Genomic DNA, 22017 nt, shown 5'->3' with positions numbered 1-22017 from the left:
ATAGCCTTGCATCATCACCTCTGTACCAACTCAAGCCCTATGCAAACATCTAGTGATAGTGATATACACGTGTATGACGCAGAAGCTGTTCACACTGCTTGGAAATGGACTAAAGTATGAAGGAGCGTGGGAAGCTTACTTAGGACTTGGTCTCGTATTCTTAGGCAGATGTGGAACGGCGTCGCGTGCTGCAGTCTCTAAATAGTTGCATGCAGAATTAAATGTGAAGGATGCCGGTACCAGATGGCTGTATTGACTACTAGAGTGAGATATTCTGACATTGCACAGTCTATCCGAGCTGGAGGCGGAGGATTATGGAGTTGCTCGCACAGGCCACGTGCTGCCAGAGTTTTTGGAAGGCTAAAAGAGGGTAAAATAGTTTCGAAACGGGTTGCCTGACCGTTTTGGCCCCGGCTGATCACCCGCCGTGCATCAGGCGGAGAACGGATGGTCCCAGTGTAGTAAATTATGGGCATGGGAACGAGGATATGCATGAGATGGGGTATTATTAGGGTGGTGAAGATGGGAGGCTGGTAAAATTTAGCATGATGGAGGAGGAGTGGCAAATGCAGGCGCCTGCAGGCTGGGACGAGGAACACGATGAAGCGACTGGAGATGGGACAAGTTTTGGGCTGTGTCGATTGCGAAGATTGCAGAGCTTTAGCCCGGGTTTGTACTCGTGATGTTCATGGAAGGGCGTTGGTGTCTTGACTACGAGTGAGCCGAGACCGATAACTGCGAACTTCATCAGCATCGTCTGCATAGTGGGACGGGCCCTGGGGCGTAGGTGATGAGGCACGGGCGGGAACAGGCGCAACTCATGGCAGTCTCCATCCTCCCGTCAACTCACGCGACGGCCCACTGACCAAGACCAACGTGGCCTCATGAGAGATGCGAACGCGCCACTGCTAAGAAGGATGTTTCCCTATTAGCAGCCTGGCGCATCATTGCCATGGTCTCGTACTACCCCACGATGCAGCCATGGACGAAAATAACCGTGCAGCAAGAAACGAAACAAAACTACCTCAAGGCAGCTAGAGGGCCGACGATATCCAGGTAAATATCATGGTCGGAGGCTAGTGAGTCGATCCGAGGGGGTTTAGCATGCGTTGTGCCTGGTCGTGCAGCAGACCCTGGGCGCACAATGCAGCAGCGCTCACATCACGACAGCGGCATTGATAGCTGCTTACAGCCAAGGCTTCTTGGATTGATCCAGATGGGCTGCTGATGAAGTGCGAGCGGGCGTGCGGATCCTTTATTCGAGTCCTTGAAGGCGGATCGGAGACACGCAGGTGCCGTGGTGTCGTGCTGCTGTCTTGTCGGGACTCGATGTCGCCCTTGGACTCGACGAGAGGTGGGCCGCTATCAGAGCGGGGCGGCGCCTTCCCTCTCGTCTTGGAGGCTCCTTCCCGCCGCCATTGGTCGTCTGAGTTTGCTGCGCGCTTCCCGCACGCTTAATCCGCCCTAGCGCCCACTCTGCGTGATGCACAGGCCCTGCACCCTTCAACCACTCACCGGCGACAACCACCATGTCGCGTTTTGCAGGCGTCAAACGTCTTGCATTCATTGGACGTCAGCCACTTAATGCCCTGCCGACCGCGACGCCAGCTCGCTGGACAGAGTTCGCTCCCGAGGGCACGAGGCGTGGGCATGGCTTTGTTCCTCGTTTTACCTATACCTCGGACGGCCCTCACAACGTCTGGAGGCGCAAGAGCAGACACGCACAACTGACCCATCCAACGGCCCTGCGAGGAAAACTGCCATTGCCACGCTGACTGACGGCATAAGCACCCTGTCAGATTTGCCCTTAAACCAAGCTCTTCGCGCTGCAGTGTCCAGGTCTGGATGCGCGTCGTTTGCAAATCGTCTATCGACTTCATCCGGGCGTCTATTTCTGGGCCACCACTCCCCTCCTCGCTCTGCGCGCCATTGGCATCCAGCTCGTCTCCCCACCCAGCCTATCAGACGCCCACCTGCAGTACTCCCAGCAGCCTTCCTCTAGGCGCCATACATTTAGAACGTTGTAAGTACCCGCCCGCTTTCCCATCGCAACCTTCTCCACCTGCTACCATCCGTGCTCCCCACTATCCAATCCTCGACTCTTCCCTCCTCGAAGCGCCCTGAGCCTAAAAGCCCAGCGCTTCGCCCATTGCTAGACCTCGTCTTTTCTCCAGCAGGTCTCTTATTGTAATACGTCGTGCGTCTTTTATCATTTGTCTCTCTTACCCTCTTGCGACTGGTCTAAGCTGGCCTGGATTTTGGTCGTCGTCGTCCTGTCTTACATTTCTACCTCTCTCTCCCGTCTCACTACATGAAAGCCTCCAGCTTCCTCGAGTGAACCTTGGATTCTCTTAGAATGGCCGCCAACGATAAAAAGATTACCCAGATCACGATTGAACGACGAAGCTCCAAAGACTCCCTCGACGTCAGGACTCCACGCGCAGCACGCTTCGCCGAAGCAACATCAGTCTACTCGCCGGTTGATCCTCCTCGGTCGCCCATCGAGTACCCAACCAACCACTACAAGCCGCAACCCCAGATCGCAGACACAGGCTTCGGCTACATGCAATCCGTCGAGATGGAAGAAACCGATCGGAGGTACCTTCCTCCACCAACCCCCAAAACCCCACTCAAGAGTGCATTGAAGTCGCCTGGCGCTCCGCCCCGGACGCCGGCCGGCGCAATGTCAATCATGAGCCCTACCTTCCGGGAAGAGCATCAGCTTGAGAAGCGGGAAGCCATGACCGACAAGGAGCAAGCAAAGGATTTGGTAAGTCTTCAGTCAGTCTTTCAGTCACATGCAGTTGCTAATAATGCATAGAAAATCAAGGTTCGCGTTCGACTAGCAAAGATCTTCCTACGGGGCATCAACTTTGCCTGCTCGCTCATCGTCCTTGCCATGGTCGCCAGTGCCTTTGCCATCTTCAACGCCACAAAGAACCTCGCACCAAGGAACAACCTTCCACCATGGGCCGACAACACCAAGGTCTGGCCTCAGATTCTTCTGCTGTCCATCGCCTGCGTCTCCCTCGTCATGTCTATCTTTGTCATCATCGCCTACTGGAGAGGAGGTCACCATCGAGCTGAAAAGGTTGCGGCATACTACACTGTCTTTGCTGTTGGATTCTTCATCTTTAGCATCGTCATGTGGGGTGTTGGTGCAGCCGTATTCAACCAAAGCAAAGCGCAGAACAACAACAAAGACATGTGGGGTTGGTCCTGCGTTGACAACAAGCGACGACATCTCTTCGAGGACGATATCGCCTACGGCCTTGTTTGCCGTCTTCAGGTAAGCACACTCTTCATGGTGGCAACGGAGAATGAATACTAACGCTTCATCAGAACTGGGCTCTCGTTTGCTGCATCATCGAAGTCGTAATCGAAGTTCTAGTCATTGCCATCTACGGCATCGTCTTCTACCGCTTCTGGTCTAAGCGCAAGCTCCGCAAGTCCATGGCCATGCGCGACCGTGCCCGTTCCGATCTCTACCTCGCCCAGCTTCGCTCGCAATCCGCACCCAACACCCCTGGCTTTGGTCCCATGTCACCCCGCTCCGGCGGCTGGCGCCCACCTCCAGGTCACCCAATGTACGTTGACCCGCACTCTGCCGCTGAGGCTGGCGAGAGCGACAAGGTCCAATACGCCTACGCTCGCGAGATTGCTCAGCCCCAACCATTCACTCTCCAGGCACCGCCTATCAAGGTCACTGGTGCCACACCCAAGATCGAGCAAGATGGCTTCGACTCTGCACCCACACGGACAGGCACCGTATCCCCACCACTGCCATCTCCAGGCTTCCAAGAAAGGAGGAACGAGCACGTTGCTGCTGCGCCAGGTGAACAGCAGTATGCTGCTGTTCCCATCCCCGGTGCTTACACACCGCTAGCATCGCCCTCATACCCACCCCCACAACAGCAACAACCCACAGGCTTTGACTTTGGCTCTTCGGTGACGGGTCAGCGATAAAGCCGTTGAGTTTGCTGCTTGAACGTGGGTTGTACTGTGGATTTAGCGCGCATCGTCACCTCACCTTTCTCTTCTCAATCAATCTGGAATCTGGTTGCATGGTTTTCGCACAACGATATCAGGAAATGTACATTCTTCCACCCCTTTGGAGCGAGGCTTCGGCCGGGCTTTGTTTTTTCCTTTGTCTGTCTCTCCGTCTATCGCTAATCGGTGTTCTGGGATTGGGAATGTTTTTAAGATACCTTTGAAGTAAGAACGCCTCCTTACTACGCCTCTCGTTGTATATGACATGAGGGATGGGGGGTTGCTGCAGCAGAATGGAGCAGAGTCAGATCCATTGTGATCTTTGAGAATGCCAGATGAAATACAAAGATCTTACCTTTCAGAACTTGCATTTCTGAATGCTTACGTGATATTGATTAATGTTGTGTCCACACTGCTGCGATCATCTGCAACACTCGGCGAATTCCTTCGTAGAAAATCGCTGCCAACGCGACGCACATAGCGCATGACCATCGAACCACTGTCATTCAACCCCAAACACTGCAAAACCACGCCTCACAGTCAACGTCAGCGACTACGCCACGCACACAACCCGAGCGTCTCGCCAAACCACTCCACCGTGACCCACGGCCGCAGGAGAGGTCTACGGGGCGCTCGCAGCCGCCCGGCCTACTTTGTCGCAGGCACAGCGCATAAACTGGTAATTGCGTAATCCAGTGGCTGAGCGTGAGATGAAGTGGACTGACGGGAGAAATGAGGGTGGTCATTGATGTAGACGGGAGTATTATGGCTGATATATATGGTGGTGCTTGTGTTGTTTTGACTTTTCAGTCTAATGTCCTCTTGGGAGCTATATGCATGTTCCTGAATGAACGGTCCGTGTATATCAAAGAAATTCAGATGTACAACAACAAGGTTTTCGTGAGACCGCGTTGAATGTTCAAGTCAAAGCCCTTGTGTGCGCGCCACTTGCAGGCTTGGGCAACGCCTGGATGCCCCGCGACGTTCTTGGTGGCGGGGATTCCGTATCGCACCTACTGTATATCCATTTGAGGATAAGCAAGTATGACGACAGGTTTGGATCGCGTACCTAGGTAGTTAGTCGTCCTCAAATCTGCATTACGTGAGATGCGTGTCTAGACGTCTCAACCTTACAGTCATTCACACTTGTCCCGCACAGGCATGTAGATCAAGTGTGATGACATTCGAGTATCTTGGGGTGCTAGTCGATCCTGTCATGTCAGTGCAATAACAGAACAGACACATCACATGCGACGACATCGAGCAGAGATGATCATACAATGGTTATGCGGAACATTCACCCAAGTGAAGCCTCCATTGTGTTTGTGATCGTAGACCCGCTCGTTAGAGACGAGGTCGCTCCATTGATAGGCCGCAAGTTCAATGCTTGCTCTTTTGTAAGATACATTCCAGGACTCCGTAGGACCGAACCCCCCGAGACCGAAAATGCTGGTGATCGTGCAAAATCTTCACTTCGTTCCTTTCCCCCAAACCGACGATACGTTTATCGGACGATACCCTCGAATCGGTTCTTGTACCACTTGACAGTCTCCTGTTGGTTGACCTTGTGGGAGGAGCCGATCTTGCTCTGGCACCGCCTGCGCTTGGCGACGCGCTCACCGGGGCGGGTCATGCAGACGTAGAAGTCCATACCGTAGATACTGCTCGAGTCAGCCAATGTCTCCCTCGCTCAGGATCCAGATTCCACATACCCGATGCTGGGGTCGTACTTGATACCCAAGTCGATGTGCTCGCTGATACCGAAACCGAAGTTGCCAGACTCTGAGAAGTTGCGCTTGCGGAGCTCGTACTCCTTGACCTTGAGACCACGCTCGAGGATCTCCTCGGCCTTGGGGCCACGGACGGTGACGTGGACAGCGATCTTTTCGTTCCTTCGGATACCGAAAGTGCGGACGGTGTAGCGGGCCTTGGAGTAGACGGGGGTTTGACCGGACAGCTGCTCGAGCACCTTGGCGGCACGAGTGAGACGATCACCAGACTCGCCGACGGAGATGTTGAGGACGAGCTTCTGGATGCGGAGCTCCCGCATGGGGTTGGAGGCCTTGGAGTCGGACTGTCATGGCTGTTAGTTTGCGCAGAGAAACTGGCGGTCGAGGATCGGTGCGTACCATGGTGATGACTGCGGAGGTTAGTAGTCGATGGGTGGGCTGTCGTGTCGCTGGTGTTGGAGTCGCAATTCTCAAGGCATTTTTGAGCGGAGGTGGCTTAAGCGAGCCAAGCCGCGGCGCACGTGCCAGGCTGCCAGAGCTCCGAACTGCAACTTCTATCGCGAACAGAGCAGCTCCATACGCCCCGCCTACCGCCAACACCAAGGGGATACTCTCTCAGAACTTTTACAGACCCTTCCCTGCATTTCGAGTCGTCCTCGGACGCGCATTACCAATCATGTCTGGCGCCGCAAACCGACAGGGAAAGATGGTAAGTAAATCCGCCCAGCAGCTCGAGTCTTTGACCTGAGAGAAGACGCGCATAGAAACTGACTGACGTCTGGTGATATAGCAAAATCTAGTAAGCGCTCCAGAATCCGCTCCCAGTCGCATGCAACTTACAAGTTCAGATCAACTACCGCATGAAAGTTACACTCCAAGATGGTAGACAAATGGTCGGGCAGATGCTCGCATTCGACAAGGTCAGTGTCGCGTACCCTTTCTCTGCCTACTCTGCTAACTCCATCTTTGCAGCACATGAACCTCGTTCTCGCCGACACAGAAGAGTTCCGACGCACACGAAGAAGGGGCAAGGCCGCGCCCGGCGCAACCCAGCAGGTCACCGAGACTGAAGAGCGACGCGCAATTGGACTTACTATTATTCGTGGCGCGCACGTAATCTCATTATCTGTCGACGGACCACCGCCTGCCGACCCTGCCGCGCGACTCGGGAACGCTGGAGGATCGACTACTGCTGCTGCGCTGGCTGCGGGACCTGGTGTTGCGCGTCCTGCTGGACGTGGTCTCCCAGTCGGTCTTACTGGCCCAGCTCCTGGTGTTGGGGGTCCTGGTCCTGGTTTCGGCGGTGGCTTCCCAGGCGCACCTGGAGGCTTTGGTGGCCCGCCTGGCTTCCCAGGTCGTGGCGGACCTGGTGGACCACGTACGTTGCCCAGGGTCATAACTTGAGGAAGTTTGCTAACAAGCCATAGCCGGTTTCCCTCCCGCTGGTGGCCCACCTGGATTCGGAGCACCACCAGGCTTCGGAGGACCGCCCGGTTTCCCTGGTCGCGGTGGGCCTGGCTTCGGTGGCAGGTAGACGCAGGACAACGAACGATCATGATAAGATATCACTGGAAAGATTTGGCATTGGACGATCGAACACGGCGCGTGCCTACATCGCACGTCTCAGGAGATACCTAGGAAAAGGACCAGACACACGTCCGACACATCGTCAGGGAGAAGTATCCCTAAGATGCGATGTGGTAGTGATTGCAAAAAGCACCAAAAGGGCAGTATACCAAGTTCGAGAGTGTACGGAAGTTTAGTTAGAGGGGCATCGAGCATACCACCAGGTTAAATGCAGAACAAGAATCAGTCACGTCAATTTGACCATGAGATTAGCTCTAATGACCCAAGTTTGACGGGCCCATATTGAAAGTCTTCGCCATAGTGAGCGACCATGTCAATTGCTTCATCCCCATCCCACACGACACCGGAGAAGAAATAACGTGCAATTCGCCAGCTCTACTCGACCTAGCTGCTTGTGACACAGTCCATCCTATTTATTCCCTCGTATTTCCGGCCAGCATCACCGTGCACGTGATGTCTTTCCCGTTGTCGGAAGGCAGTCTGCGGTTCCCGCACCGGTCCCTGTTGTTCGGCCCCCCAATTATCGCTTGGCACCCAACCTGTCCGTCGTGCGTCCGCAACTCGCAAACTGCGACAAACCGACCCACGAGAGCTTCCACGTCAAGCCGCCCACGCAACTCGGTCCTCGGTTTCCTCCCGGTAAATAAGTCAACATGGCCGCCGCGATCAAAGCCCTCAATGCGAAGATTCGCTCAAACAAGTACACGGATTACTTTTGCTCGACTCGTACGTTTCCCTCGTTCGTCTCTTCGCGGGATTGCGCATTGCAAGAGCTTGGGAGGAGGGCGCGATGAAGGAAAGATTTGGAGATTTGATAGAGGAGTGATAGGAAAGGGAAGGGAAGAGAGAGTAGTGGGCTAACGCAAAGATAGATTTCTGGGGCCCGGCGAGTAACTTTGGTATCCCGATTGCGGCTATTGCGGACATGAGCAAAGATCCTGAGATGTACGTGCTGCCTCCTCCTCTTCACGACATTACTATGGCCAAACCACTTGAACAATACGCGACGCAACCCGCCCTCTTCCTATCTACACATCCTCGACCTGATTCCACCACACCCCTCCTCATAACATTCAGCTAACCCCACCCTAGCATCTCCGGCCGCATGACCGGCGCCCTCACCCTCTACTCCGGTACATTCATGCGCTACGCCATGGCAGTCACACCAGCCAACTACCTGCTCTTCGGATGCCACGCCATCAACTTCTCCTCGCAACTCGTCCAAGGGTACCGCTACCTCAACTACTGGAACTTCGGCGGCCGGGAAGCCAGCTTGGCAGGAAAGGCGGAACAAGCAAAGGACGGGGCGATGGGTATGGTGGGAAAGGCGGAGCAGAAGCTTGAGAAGGTCGCGGAGGATGTCAAGGGCGTTATTCCGAAATAAAGAAATGGGACGACAGGGAATACCGAGTTGAGAGGGGATGCATGCGTAAGCTTGTGTATGAATGGATATACATACTTTTCGCAAACCTACTATGATACAACTTTTGTTACGCTGGACCAAGATCTACACCACTACTATGCACGCTTTGATTACATGAGACTGCTCCTCCCTCCAATCTCCGTTCCACCCTGGCCATTCGGCAAATCTCCATCTCGCCCATCAACAAACTCTCTGTAAATCTTCTCGAGACGCATCCGCTCTTGAGCCGAGATACTGCTACGTCCGCTGGAAAGAGACGACTCAATGTGCTTCCATTGGATCTGCGGATCCTTCCTCTCACCCCCGTCTTCTTGTTCTTTAGTCGCCCTGTCCTCGTCTTCTCGCTGCGACGAGCCATCAGAACGCTGGAGCTGCTTCTGCTTCTTGCGTAGAGCTTGTAGAGCCGCGATTTTCTGAGCAATCATGGCGCGCTCGGTGAGTTGGGCGGAAGTGGCTAGGGCAGAGGTAGATGTAGATGAAGGGTCGTCGCCGTAGCGGAAGTAGGAGAAATCTGGGATACCCTTCTCTTTACCATTGCCACTACCGCTGCTTCCATCTTTCTTGTGATCGATCTTCGAGGGGTCGACGTCTCCAAGTACGTCGTGGATGGCTTCCAGTTGGGCGTTGTATACCACAGCTTGGAGATCGGCGCCGGAGTAGCCTTCTGTTCGCATTGCTATTTCGCGGAGATTCTCGCCTTCCTGTCCGTCGCCTAGAAGGCTGGGTGCGAAATGCAGTTTGCGTGTTACGGCACGTAGGATGTCGATGCGCTCTTCCACGTCTGGCATATCACATAGAAGGGATTTGTCGAGACGACCGGGACGGAGGAGCGCAGGATCGATCAGATCGGGTCGCGACGTAGCAGCTAAGACATAGACACCTGAAAGACCTTCCGCTCCGTCCATCTGGGTGAGAAGTTGGTTGACGACACGGTCTGTTACACCCGTTGAGTCATGCCCACGTTTCGGTGCAATACTGTCGAATTCATCGAAGAACAGAACGCAAGGTCGCGCTGCTTCTGCGCGTTCGAAGAGATCACGGACAGACTTTTCAGAGGCACCAATGTACTTGTTGAGAATTTCTGGTCCTTTGACTGAGATGAAGTTCAGGCCGCACTCGCCTGCTACGGCGGATGCGAGGAGAGTCTTGCCGCAACCTGGGTAGCCGTACAGGAGTAGACCTGATCGGAGACGTAGTGGGCATTTTGCGAAGATGGGTGCGTAGGTTGTAGGGTATTGAAGGGTCTCTAGGAGAACCTGTCGTGTTGTATGGAGACCGCCAATAGAATCCCATTTCGTGGTGGAGTACTGAAGGGTGACGTTTCGCAGGGAAGCGGGCGTGAAGCCGGAGAGAGCTTGTGTATAGTCGTCCCGCGTAAGAGAAACAGTAGGGGCGGTCGATGTAACTGAACGAATCAGTGCCTCGTTACGGGCGCGCGATGTAAGTAGCACAAGATCGCCAGGCATGTAGCCGTCTGTCTGGCCAGCGAGGTCGAGGAAGTCAATGGAAGTGTCGATGGTAAAGGCGTAATCCTCAGAGGGTTGCTGTGGTATGCTATCAGTGCTAGGGTGACTGCGGTGAGCGGTACTAGGTCGACTGGTAGATGGAGATGGCGGGAAAGCATGGCCATTGGGCTCCTTCGACTGCTCTGTTTTGGCATCCTTGAAAGCAAGCATCTCAAGGACCTTCCTTCTACCGTCTTTGTTGGGCGCTTTGAGACTGACAATCTCGCGGACAATGTGTCCGCCAACGATGACGTTGTTCAACGCCTCTTTACCTTGCGCAGTTGCTAGCAAGACTACACCAGAGTCCATGGAGCAGTATTGCCTGACGATGTTGATCAGACACTCGCTAACATGCCGACTCCGTCCGTTCTCGTTGCCAACTTGAAGTTCAGTCTCTACAGGGCAAAGCTTGTCCAAGTCGTCAAGAATGACTACTGCATTCCCGCCGCCTCTTGCGCCCCATGAGGCAGAAGCGAACAATCTGTTCAGAGTCTCCTTGATAGTCGCGACTCGCGTCTCATCCGTTACAAGTTTGCGGCAGGGAAAATAGATGGTGTTGAATAGATACTCGGTCCGCAGCTGATGGGCAAGCAGTTGAGCGCATTGCGACTTTCCTGCTCCAAGGCCACCTGTGAGTAAGACGGAAGAGTTGTGCGTCAGGTGTGATCGTAGTTGCTGAATGAGAGGGTCTATGCCGACCAGGTTCGCAGGCGTCTGCGGTAGCGGGTCACCTTGCTGCCAGCCCTTGGCCCAGCTTGTTGGCGTTGGCACCTCTTGACCTAGCTCGAGTGGTGGCTTCCTCTCCGGGAAGAGCACCCATGAGACTCCGGCTGTCGATGATGGCGGCTCAAACCTTACAATGCCTCCTTGCCAACCAAGCTCGGAGTCCTTCACAGGAGGCAGGATCATTCCGTCTGTAAGTGGCCCGTCCAGGAGTCCGTTCTTCTTTCCGTATGTTGTCTTGATCTTCTGTATGGCATTTTCCTGGTCCTGCTTGGACTCACCGCCAAACTTCAACGACGCATTGACCTGTGATGCAATGGTGGAAAAGGGGATGATCTTGACAGACTTGACGACAGGTTCCCTCGATTCTTTCGTACCTTGCGGTTTCATGGCCGGCGGCTTGGGCGTTTGAGCTGGAGCACCTTCGATCCGGATGAGACCGCCCACAAAGTTCTCGAAGCCCAGAACTTTGCAGAGATCGGTTGAAAGCGCCACATGTCGACTATCCGGCGCGTCCTCCCATGCTATGATCTTGGCGACCACGCGCGTTGCGGGCTTCTCCTGCTCCTGCTCTTTGGACATGTCCACGGGCTCCTGTAGCCCGGCGGGCTTGATGATTGACACGGAGACCCAGTTGGCGCCTCTGAGAGCCTTGGTGAGGAGTACGTCCTTGTCTACCCACACCTTCATGCCCTCGGCGTCTGCGTCCTCTTCCTCGTCGAACCACTCTTGGGCGACACTGCGATCAACTCCACGCAGGAAGATGACGCCTTTGCTCGCGGCATCCTCGCGACCGCTGCGCCGCCGGACTGTGCTTGCCGTGCTCTTTCCGCTCTTCCTCGATGCAGCGCCTACACTTCTGCTTTCGCGCGTCGAGCTCCTTTCCTTCTGCCGTGTCTTGGGCGCAACGATGACCTCGGCGTCGGGCGAGATCTTGACGAAGAGTGAGGTGTTGGGCGGTGCGGGCGCGATGGAGGTGACGGTGATGTTCGCCGTGGTCGTGGGAGACAGGTGCAGCGTGAGAGGATGCGGCGACTGGGCCTGGGGGTTCGGGAGCGCGCGTATCTGAGAGAGGAAGTTCAACTCCAAGAACTGGGCGTGCAGCTCTATCATCTCCCAATCAACAGGGGTCAATGGCTCGATGTTGATGGTATGCGCCTGTGGAGGGTCCAGATGCAGCAGTATGCCCACCTTCTGGCCCTCTTGGAGCCCGATCAGCCTGGCGAAGGTGGCATCCACCTCTACTGCTGGCAGGTCCTGTTGGCTGACTGCCGGGCTGCCTCTCAGGCCATCTCGTCCGACGACAGGCGCGATGCGGCGCTTGCTCTGCATGCCCGTCCATCCTACAAAGACCGACTTGGGCGCGGCATTCCTGTTGTCCGACGCACCCGGTGGGGGAGGCTGGCGGTACGTGAGCTCGACGACGACATTCTGGGCGACGGTGTTGGCGTTGACGAGCACGGAGACGAGCGAGGACGGGAGGTTGACCAGGCAATTCTTCAACGACTGCTGCAGGGCAACTTCGGCCTGGACAGCATTGCCGGCGGGCTTCTTGGGCGGCATGGCGGCGAGGGTGGAGGAGTGAATGGCGGTGCAGCTGTCGGTGTCGTATGCCGCCTACCTCGAGCTCTCGACGCGGGCCGAGGTCGAGGTGCAGGGCGGCGGCGGTGCCCCAAAGCGGTGCTAGTCGCCGGGCGTGGGAACGCGGGTCGACGCGCCTCAGAGCTGCAACGCGACCAGCCCCAATTTTGCTACCGCGCATCCCTCCCCGCTGCATCAACCCTCGACGACGACCCCGACACCAGCCCCAGACACCATGGCGCTCCTTACCACGAGTGCGCCCGTCAACTACGACGAGCAGGAGGGTGTGTATGCACGCGCAAAACACTGAAACCCGCAGCTAACACCCGCCAGCCGCCTTTGTTGACTTCCTCAAAAACTACAAATCAGCCTCGACCGACGCGGCCGACCAGCTCCAGGGCCTGAACATCAGCGGCAATGGCGACGAGGAGTACGACATGGTGGACGACTCGGACGACCCTGCGCCCAACGGAGCCCAGTCCCGCGCCAAGTCGAAGCTCAAGTACATGGACCAACTCCAAGACGTAGCGAACCGCGCGCGCGACGAGATCCAGATAGACCTCAACGACGTCGAGGCCTACGAGAAGGCGACCTCAGACGACGAGCACAACTACCGGCTGGTCGAGTCCATCGAGCGCAATGCACACCACTACATCGAGATCTTCTCGCGCGCAGTCGACAAGTGCCTGCCCGCACCCACCAGAGAACTAGAGTACGGCCCCGTGACATCCTGCCCAGACAGAGACTAACAGCACCAGCTTCAAGGACGACGTCCTGGACGTGATCATGACGCAGCGCTCGAAGCGCAACGAGAGACAGCAGGAGATGCAGGGAGTCGACGACAACGCACAGGCTGCGCCCGAGACCATGTTTCCTCCTGCCTTGACGAGACGATACACGCTCAACTTCAGGCCCAGGATACCGTCTGGTTCCAGCAGCCAGCGCAGCATGAAGGCGCTGGCTGTCCGCAACGTGCGAGGAGAGCACCTGGGCCATCTCATCACAGTCCGTGGTATTGCAACCAGAGTGTCGGACGTCAAGCCTGCTGTGCAGGTCAACGCCTACTCTTGCGATCGCTGCGGAAGTGAAGTCTTCCAGCCCGTGACCACCAAGCAGTTCACTCCGCTCGTCGAGTGCCCGTCCGACGACTGCAAGAGCAACAAGACCAAGGGCCAGCTCTTCCTTTCTACGCGCGCCTCCAAGTTCCTTCCTTTCCAAGAAGTCAAGATCCAGGAGATGGCGGACCAAGTACCCGTGGGCCATATTCCCAGGCAATTGACCATCCACTGCCACGGCGCGCTTGTCAGGCAGATCAACCCCGGAGATGTCATCGATTGTGCTGGTATCTTCCTCCCCACGCCCTACACTGGATTCAAGGCCATCCGGGCTGGTCTCCTTACCGACACATACCTCGAAGCACAATATGTCATGCAACACAAGAAGGCCTACGACGACATTGTGCTTGCTCAACCAACTCTCCGACGGATGAACGAGCTTGAGAGGACTGGCCAGCTGTACGAGTACCTATCGCGATCCATCGCACCTGAGATCTTCGGTCACGTCGATGTCAAAAAGGCTCTTCTGCTCCAGCTCATCGGTGGTGTCACAAAGGAGGTCGGCGACGGCATGCGCATCCGTGGTGACATCAACGTCTGCTTGATGGGTGACCCCGGTGTGGCCAAATCCCAATTGCTCAAGTACATTACCAAAGTAGCACCTCGTGGTGTCTACACTACTGGTCGTGGTAGCAGTGGCGTTGGTCTCACCGCCGCCGTCATGCGCGACCCAGTCACCGATGAAATGGTGCTCGAAGGAGGAGCTCTCGTCTTGGCTGACAACGGCATGTGCTGTATTGACGAGTTTGACAAGATGGACGACAGCGACCGAACGGCGATCCACGAAGTCATGGAACAGCAAACCATTTCTATCAGCAAGGCTGGTATTACAACCACTCTGAATGCCCGCACATCAATCCTCGCAGCCGCCAACCCATTGTACGGCCGCTACAACCCTCGTCTCTCGCCGATTGAGAACATCAACCTTCCTGCTGCGCTTCTCTCACGTTTCGACGTCCTGTTCCTCATCCTTGATACCCCTGCGCGAGACTCTGATGAAGAGCTGGCACGTCACGTCACCCACGTGCACATGCATAACGCTCACCCTGAAGCGCCTGGCGGCATCATCTTCAGCCCGGCCGAAGTACGACAATGGGTTGCTCGCGCGCGATCATACCGACCAACTGTGCCAAAGGAGGTTTCGGATTACATGGTTGGTGCCTACGTGCGCATGCGTCAACAGCAAAAGCGCGACGACGGCAACAAGAAGGCCTTTACCCACACCTCACCGCGTACGCTGCTTGGTGTACTCCGTCTTGCGCAGGCTCTGGCACGTCTGCGGTTCGCCGAACAGGTCATCTCGGAAGATGTAGACGAGGCTCTCCGCCTTACCGAAGTCAGCAAGGCCAGTTTGTACGCCGATGAGAACCGTGGGATTGATCACACTCCAAGCAGTAAAATCTACCACCTCATCAAGTCCATGGAGGCGAGCGGTGCTGCTGCTGTCGGTGATGGCACCAGGGGTGAGCTCGATCTTCGCAGAGTCAGGGAAAGAGTCCTGGCCAAGGGCTTCACAGCCGATCAGTTCGAGCAGGCCATTGACGAGTACTCCATGCTTGACGTAAGTACCATCGCCAAACGTTTGATTTTATGCACGATGCTAACGCTTTCTGACAGGTCTGGCAAACAACCGGAGAGGGCACAAGGCTTGTGTTTATCGAGGCTGGTCTGGAAGATGAGGATATGGACGCCGATAACGACTTCTAAAGCATGGGAGGGAAGCGACGGCAGAGGATGTAGATGTATCTGGTTACGGCGTACCAAGGCGTTGGATATCCGAACGACGCTTAGCGCGCGTCTATTTTGCTTGCAGCAGCTTCGCATAGAAATTCCAATGAAGCAACGATGTACAAATTGTTCTTCCACGGCCGCCCGCCGAATGTCGCGTGAGGTCGTGGGTGGCTGTCACATGCCAAGGCAGCCGTCTGCAGGCAAGCATCATGGGGGGTGGTGAACCCTCGCGGGGTCGCTTCCGAAAAGTGGGAAAACTCACGTTTCCCAGCCCTGTTTCACTGTGCGATCTCTCACAGCCACTCGCAGTTCCTCTGATTACTTATGTGGTGAGAATTCGCTTCGAGTCTCGTCCACGGTCTTACCTTCTTAAAGAGGTTACCTCCAACTGCGAATCTCGCGACGCGGCAGAAACCAGCCAGATAAGCTTGCGCCGGCTCTCCTCTCCTCTCACTGTGATTTCTCGATCAACCGCAAACCCCAGACGAGTTCGCGCTCCCCAGAATTCTTCACAATGGCTCCAGGCGCAGCAAACAACTTTGCGCAATTCATGGTGGTAGGACGTAAGTGCACCCCTCCGTGCTGCCTCCACCCACATCCACAACACTTGATTGCGCCCCCATTGCACCTGCTGACGAACCCGCAGCAACATGTTTTTTCCTCGGCATCATGTTTGCGCAACTCCCATACGACTACAATGTCCTATGGACCATGCCCGCCGACCGATCAGCCTACTTCGACATCCTTGAATCGCACATCAAGTTCCTCTATGCCTCGCCTCCCATCGTATCGCGCATCCTCAACCTAGCCATCGGCACCGGCCTCCTCGGCTTCCTCATCAAGCTCTTCAAGCCCAACCAAGCCAACATGCTCTTCGATGGCGCATCGCTTGTACTCTACATGGCTGGTATCACCGTCTACCTGACCAACATCGTCAAGGGGTTCAGGGTCGTGACAGCGGGTATCTACGGTGACGTGAACAAGGCGGCGCCGGGTGAGATCACGGACGAAGATATGGGAGATTACATCTCAAGAGAGGACACGTTGAGGGTTTTTGCGGCTAGTAATACAATCCTGGCGCTGGTGCTCGTGGGTGTGCTGGTACTGCAGGCCGGGCAGTGGTACGCCAAGAGGGCTGAGGAGAAGGAGATCGAGGAGTTTGAACGCAAGGCTGCGGAGGCCAAGGGCGCTGGGAAGAAGAAGCAGTAGAAAACAAATTCGCTGCTCATGAGTGGGCTTTGGGGTAGCGCTTTCGCATCTCAAGGAACTCAATTTGGGTCAAGTAGGCTCTCAGCTTTTCTTCTCTTCTGTCATGTGTAGTTATCAAGAGTTGGGAACGGTTCGTGGTATGCGAAACGAGTTGTGTAGGAACAATTGGGTACATAACACTCTTCGTGAGATGCACTTGTTCATGACTTAACATCTTTCAGGTTCCTCTATGTGCTTAGTATCAACCGCTATTCCCTTGATACATACGAATCCTGCCTGTCTCCACGATCGATTCAATCCTACCATCTGAACTCACCTCAAAAAGCGTCAGCGGTGTATATTCGGTTTGGTAGCGCTTTCCTGTTTGGCACAACTTAACAACAATAACAACTCTCACCTGCCTGACCTCTCTTTCTCCCCTGCCAACCTCATCTACATCCTTCACAACGACTGGCACCTCTTGTTTCGACACACCGCGACATTTCAGCTTGATTGGGGATATGTTGACCGATGGCTAGTGCTACTCACTTCACCGATTGACAGATACGCACACGGTCGCACCTTCTCACCGCTCACGGGAGGACTTACGCCGAGCAAGCAAGAGGTAGTTGCGGCCACTGAACTTCATGGATTCTTCATCTACGTTACGTCAGGGGAAAGCATTACCAATCATGTCGCGGCAACAGGCAGCTTCCGCTCGCGGACGCAAACAGACCGGGACCAGGACCAGGATGGAACACCGAGATCGAGCTGCTGCGGCCTCAACAAACGGTCTGCTCAACCGCCAATTCGCCAGCATTACGGACGTGCTCGTCAAAGCAAGTCAGCGTCGCAACGCTGAACTACAAGAGCTACAGCAGAGGCGTTCGAGGCCAGTACCCATCCCATCAACACCAAAAGCTGCACCAGAGCTTCCTGTCACCCCCGAGCCTGAGCTATCACAGGGCAGCGATTCTTGCGACGATCGTCCCGAGCTTGAAAAAGCTTACAAAAGTGACGAGAACATTGCGAGCGACGAGCCAACGGCGGCTGCGTCTGTTGAAGGATCATCAGGTACGCATTTAGGCATCGAATGATCGCTCAACTCAGCCCGACTAAACCGCAAATAGACATGCAAGAGACACAGGTTCAGCTGCGCGGCGGCTACTTGTCGTACCATGCCGAGGATCCCAAGATGATGCTCGCGGAGCTCGATTCGTCGCTGCAACAGCGTTCAGATATTGGTACCAGCGAGACGCTTGATGGTGACTACAATCTAGCACAAATGCTGGCAGATATGAAGCGAGATCTGTCCACGTCAAAGGATGTTGTTGTTATACGCGACAACAGTCCGAAAGCCATGGGCGCAGACCTCAGATTGAACAAGGAAGACCAATTGTCAGCTTTAGCCGAGCGCCTAGGCGTCGACATTGACGAAGACGATACCATGGACAACAAGGAAGCCATGCCTGCCGAATCAGGTGAAGAGAAGCAAATCCCTGACACAAACTGTTCCAATGATGAAGACGATAATCTCGAGACTCTCCGCGCGAAGATGAACGCTATGTTCTCTGCACCCTCCAACATGACCCCCGACAGCTCTCGCAGAACCGCCCAGGCCGTATCTGTTGTCGACAAGACACCAGCCTCTCCACAAGACACAACTGCGATACTCGAGCCGAAAGGCATACAACGTCCAGATATGAATGAGTCTGAGGCCAAGAAGGAGAGGGAAGACATGGTGAGGAGGGAGAACGAGAAACTCGACGCCACCATCAAGTACGTCCTGGAAGAGGAAGAGAAGTATCACGCGATCGAGGAGAAGAAAATTCTACCAAACCGTTTGATCGTCACCAATCTCGCTGCTAGCGTAGACGAGGAAGCCATCCGCATACTCTTTATCGAGTACAGATGGGACATGTAAGTCATACACTATACACGTCAGTGAATGCATGCGCTAACTAGAGTTCGCTAGTCGCAACATCACCATCCTTCCCGAACGCGAGCCGGTCAAGAGGACTAGAACGGCATATATCGACATGGACAGCAGGAAGGAGGCGATTCGTGCGTCTTATGAGGTTGGAAGCATCTACGGATTGGTTGTGAAGATCAAGTTGGCGGTGGAGTAAAGAGAGATGAAGGCTAGCATGCTTGTATGTGGACTACGAGATATCGGGCAATAGTGTATCGTATCTGTGAAAATACTTTTTGAGTAACTACTCAAGAAGGAGTACACATCCGGCGTGTATCAAGCAGTACTTTTTCCATGGAAGCGTGTAGCCTCAGACCCCCTTGTCGCTTGCTAGTGCCTTCTCCAGCTCACGATCAGCGCTCAACTCCTTCTCAGCTCCCTCAATCACAGCCCTTAGTCCTTTGGCACAGGCCTCCAACTGCGCCTTCTCCACCTCGTCAAGCTGAACTGGCATGGCTTTGATGATACCCTTTCGCCCAACTACTGCTGGCATTGACAAGCAGCAGCCCAGCTCAGGCTGGTAGAAGGACAAGGGCCGAACGGATCGTGAGTCGAACAATATATACTTGCAGATACCAGCCGCGATATTTCCGATACCGTAGCTTGTGCAACCCTTCGCCGCGATGATCGCGCCAGCTGCTCCACGAGTATGAGCCGAGATTTGGCCCTTGAACTCCTGGGCCATCGTGTCTGGCGGAAGAGCAAGAGAGAGCGGTGTTGTGCCAATAGTAGCGCTGGACCACGCAATCTGTATCTTATATCAGCATGTCTATCTCTCCTGTCTCGTCACCCTCCCCTCTCCCCGCAAAGGAACCAGGGAAACTGTACTCACAAACTGACTGTCCCCATGCTCCCCCAACACATAAGCATCAATACTACTCGGCGCCACCCCCGCCCTCTCACTCAGCACGCCCCTCAACCTCGCAGAATCCAAACTCGTCCCCGTTCCCAACACCTGACTCTCGGGCAAACCCGACAACCGCCTCGCAAAATACGTCAGGATATCCACTGGATTCGCCACAAGCAGCAAGATCGTGTGCGGACTAATCGGCGCCATGGCACTGAAAATGCTCTCTAGGATGTGCAGGTTACGAGATAAGAGGGATAAGCGTGATTCTCCTGGCTTCTGCTTTGCGCCGGCGGTTATGACGACGATGTCTGCTCGGCCGGCGTCGGCGTGCGTTCCGGCGCGCACGCGGACAGAGGTGCCGCCGCGGTAGGTGGCGTCGTTTAGATCGCGGACTTGGGCTTCCAGGAGCGTGGTTTTGGGGTCTACGAGGATTACTTCTGAGCAGATGGGTTGTAGGATGAGGGTGTAGGCTAGGGTGGAGCCGACGTCGCCACAGCCGAGGATGGCGATTGCGGTTTTTAGTTTGGGGGATGCCATTGCGTTGTTATGGGTTGTTGGTTCTTGTGGTTGTGTGAGTAGGTAGTTGCACTGTCGAGGTGTTTGTGCGGTAGAAGAAGTTAGGTGGTGAGAGGCGCGGAATCTGAGTGAGTTGTAGGGCTAATAGTGAGAGGATGTGGAGATTCCATCGTTTGAGGATATATATACTCTACTCATTCATGTGCCTTGGAAGTCGCATGTCGTGTTACGTTGCCAAGGCCTGGGCTGCTGAGAAGTGGTGTGATCTGGGGTGGAGCTCAGCCACTCACCACCCGCCTCATCGCGCAAACACGTGTTGACAGTATCAAACTAACAATGCTTTTACGGGTCGTTTTCGTGTCACATCTTACTGTGCCCAAAATCGGGTGCATAACCCCCGACGTATATACCATCTTTTGTACTCAGAACAGTTCAGTTTCAAGGTCGGCGGTCAGGAGCTCCAGGTCCAACCTCCTTTGCAGTAGTGAAGACAGACGTGTACATATTAAGCCCACTGTTCATGCAGCTCATCCTCCAAGGGCAGCATCGTCTTTTGCAATTCCTTCGACACCTTGTCAGCCTCGTCCCAGACACGAAGAAGGTTCCGTCCTGCGATCTTTGCAGCGTCCTCATCGCTTATGCCCTGCCTCAGCAATTCGGCGATAAGGTCAGGGAACTTAGATACGTCCTCCAACCCCTCGGGAGTGGTCTCAATACCATCATAATCCGTGCCAATCCCAACGTGATCATACCCAATCAACTCTCCAATGTGTCTGATATGACGTACGACGTGCGCTAGGGTGTTGTTCTCCGGGACGAAATCTGGGAAGGAATTTGGCGTTTTCGAAGCCTTGCAGGATACAAAGTCTGGATTAAAGTTGACCATGACGACAGAATTGCGCTGCTTGACGAGCTGAAGTATATCGTCGGGAACGTTTCGCGGATGCGGGCAGATCGCGTGTGCGGAGCTGTGGCTGAAGATTGGTGGCGCGATACTGCCGTTCCATTTCCCGTCACCTCGACCGACGAGTACGTCGCGCATGGTGTCTTGACTCACGTGCGCTAGATCTACTAACATTCCTAGGCGGTTCATCTCCTTGACGAGGTCGCGACCTGCGGGACTGAGACCTTTCCAGTACGGTTTTGCAATACGCGCGCTCCAGTCGGATCCCGTCTCGATTGCTGCATCGGCATACTTGTTGTGGCAGTTCCATGTCAGAGTCGCGTATCTGACTCCAAGCTGGTAGTAAAGTCGCAGAGTAGAGACCGAGTTGCCGATTTGGTGCAACCCTTCGATAGCTGCTGGAGCAATGAAACCACCGTTTTCAAAAGTTTTGATGGCTTCCGCGCTGTTCCGCGATGGAGTGAAGTATTTTGGGTATTGTTGCCCCAGGCGGTTGAATAGATCTAGCTGGCCGAGAGTTGCTTTCACGACTGCATACATTAGTATTGATCCAATGCTCTGTCGAGTCAGATTGCCTTACTATTGTGATATCTTTCGTCAGCAAAGTTCGTCTCGTCGCCCAATGGACAGAGCCAGAAGGCACTCCAGAAGGCACCACCTTGACGTCCCTTTTCGAGGCGAGGAGTATCGACATGCTGCGCTAGTCCACCGTTCTCGAACTTGTCTGCGAAATCGCTGCCGGATTCATTGTAAATACGGTTGTTGTATTTGCCCCGGATGAAGATCATGAGATCGTTATGGCCATCTCTTGGGTAGTCAGCATGTGGACCTGCATTTCACGTCCGTACGGCTGACCAATGAGTGGGTTCTCTTGCAGTATCTTGATCGCTCTCTCTTCAACTGTCAATGGCTTTCCACATGCGTGCTTGTGGCCTGGAAACAACGTTCGGATCTCTGTGAGCCATATGGTCGACGCGATAAGGAAGAGGACTACGAGGAAGATAACGTCATCAAACTTGCACAGGCGCCGTCTCGAGGACCGGCGCTGCATTGGCGCAAGCTTTTGGCTGGTAGGGAGGTCGCCCGCCTTCTCCATTTTCATTTTCAAAATAGGAGATGCAGGTGAAAAGAAACATGGTGCCAGGTTGAGCTGTTATCATCCAGGTAGATCGGTCTTGGCAGGAGGGCGCGGACGGATTTTA

General features: G+C 54.8%; 10 protein-coding genes across 10 annotated transcripts; 6 read left to right on the top strand and 4 right to left on the bottom strand.

The window, feature by feature from the left end:
• Window positions 1-2356: 2356 nt before the first annotated feature.
• On the top strand, window positions 2357-3966 carry J4E79_006271 (uncharacterized protein; the record flags this gene model as incomplete). The annotated part of the gene is made up of 3 exons (XM_049355142.1): window positions 2357-2770; window positions 2822-3289; window positions 3343-3966. The coding sequence occupies 3 exons, from the start codon at window positions 2357-2359 to the stop codon at window positions 3964-3966; spliced, it is 1506 nt and encodes a 501-aa protein (XP_049210538.1).
• Window positions 3967-5494: 1528 nt separating this feature from the next.
• Window positions 5495-6122, bottom strand: RPL11 (60S ribosomal protein L11; the record flags this gene model as incomplete). Its single annotated transcript, XM_049355141.1, has 3 exons — window positions 5495-5651; window positions 5703-6064; window positions 6120-6122. 3 exons carry the CDS (start codon window positions 6120-6122, stop codon window positions 5495-5497), a joined length of 522 nt encoding a protein of 173 aa, XP_049210537.1.
• Window positions 6123-6396: 274 nt separating this feature from the next.
• On the top strand, window positions 6397-7254 carry J4E79_006269 (uncharacterized protein; the record flags this gene model as incomplete). The annotated part of the gene is made up of 4 exons (XM_049355140.1): window positions 6397-6429; window positions 6569-6640; window positions 6693-7098; window positions 7148-7254. 4 exons carry the CDS (start codon window positions 6397-6399, stop codon window positions 7252-7254), a joined length of 618 nt encoding a protein of 205 aa, XP_049210536.1.
• A 706-nt stretch (window positions 7255-7960) lies between these two features.
• Window positions 7961-8691, top strand: MPC1 (pyruvate transporter mpc1; the record flags this gene model as incomplete). The annotated part of the gene is made up of 3 exons (XM_049355139.1): window positions 7961-8033; window positions 8180-8252; window positions 8400-8691. The coding sequence occupies 3 exons, from the start codon at window positions 7961-7963 to the stop codon at window positions 8689-8691; spliced, it is 438 nt and encodes a 145-aa protein (XP_049210535.1).
• Window positions 8692-8840: 149 nt separating this feature from the next.
• On the bottom strand, window positions 8841-12521 carry J4E79_006267 (uncharacterized protein; the record flags this gene model as incomplete). The annotated part of the gene is made up of 1 exon (XM_049355138.1): window positions 8841-12521. The coding sequence occupies one exon, from the start codon at window positions 12519-12521 to the stop codon at window positions 8841-8843; it is 3681 nt and encodes a 1226-aa protein (XP_049210534.1).
• Window positions 12522-12774: 253 nt separating this feature from the next.
• Window positions 12775-15361, top strand: J4E79_006266 (DNA replication licensing factor MCM7; the record flags this gene model as incomplete). Its single annotated transcript, XM_049355137.1, has 4 exons — window positions 12775-12823; window positions 12873-13251; window positions 13298-15215; window positions 15272-15361. The coding sequence occupies 4 exons, from the start codon at window positions 12775-12777 to the stop codon at window positions 15359-15361; spliced, it is 2436 nt and encodes an 811-aa protein (XP_049210533.1).
• Window positions 15362-15899: 538 nt separating this feature from the next.
• On the top strand, window positions 15900-16594 carry J4E79_006265 (uncharacterized protein; the record flags this gene model as incomplete). The annotated part of the gene is made up of 2 exons (XM_049355136.1): window positions 15900-15948; window positions 16032-16594. 2 exons carry the CDS (start codon window positions 15900-15902, stop codon window positions 16592-16594), a joined length of 612 nt encoding a protein of 203 aa, XP_049210532.1.
• A 671-nt stretch (window positions 16595-17265) lies between these two features.
• J4E79_006264 (uncharacterized protein) lies at window positions 17266-18702 on the top strand (the record flags this gene model as incomplete). The annotated part of the gene is made up of 3 exons (XM_049355135.1): window positions 17266-17647; window positions 17704-18493; window positions 18549-18702. 3 exons carry the CDS (start codon window positions 17266-17268, stop codon window positions 18700-18702), a joined length of 1326 nt encoding a protein of 441 aa, XP_049210531.1.
• Window positions 18703-18855: 153 nt separating this feature from the next.
• On the bottom strand, window positions 18856-19932 carry J4E79_006263 (uncharacterized protein; the record flags this gene model as incomplete). Its single annotated transcript, XM_049355134.1, has 2 exons — window positions 18856-19293; window positions 19378-19932. 2 exons carry the CDS (start codon window positions 19930-19932, stop codon window positions 18856-18858), a joined length of 993 nt encoding a protein of 330 aa, XP_049210530.1.
• A 484-nt stretch (window positions 19933-20416) lies between these two features.
• On the bottom strand, window positions 20417-21917 carry J4E79_006262 (uncharacterized protein; the record flags this gene model as incomplete). The annotated part of the gene is made up of 3 exons (XM_049355133.1): window positions 20417-21345; window positions 21396-21620; window positions 21671-21917. The coding sequence occupies 3 exons, from the start codon at window positions 21915-21917 to the stop codon at window positions 20417-20419; spliced, it is 1401 nt and encodes a 466-aa protein (XP_049210529.1).
• Between the last annotated feature and the right edge of the window lie 100 nt (window positions 21918-22017).

This window comes from Alternaria viburni (assembly GCF_023758015.1).
Source record: "Alternaria viburni strain BMP 2772 chromosome Unknown scaffold_12, whole genome shotgun sequence".
Classification (NCBI taxonomy): domain Eukaryota; kingdom Fungi; phylum Ascomycota; class Dothideomycetes; order Pleosporales; family Pleosporaceae; genus Alternaria; species Alternaria viburni.
This window is presented reverse-complemented; position numbering and strand designations above follow the sequence as displayed.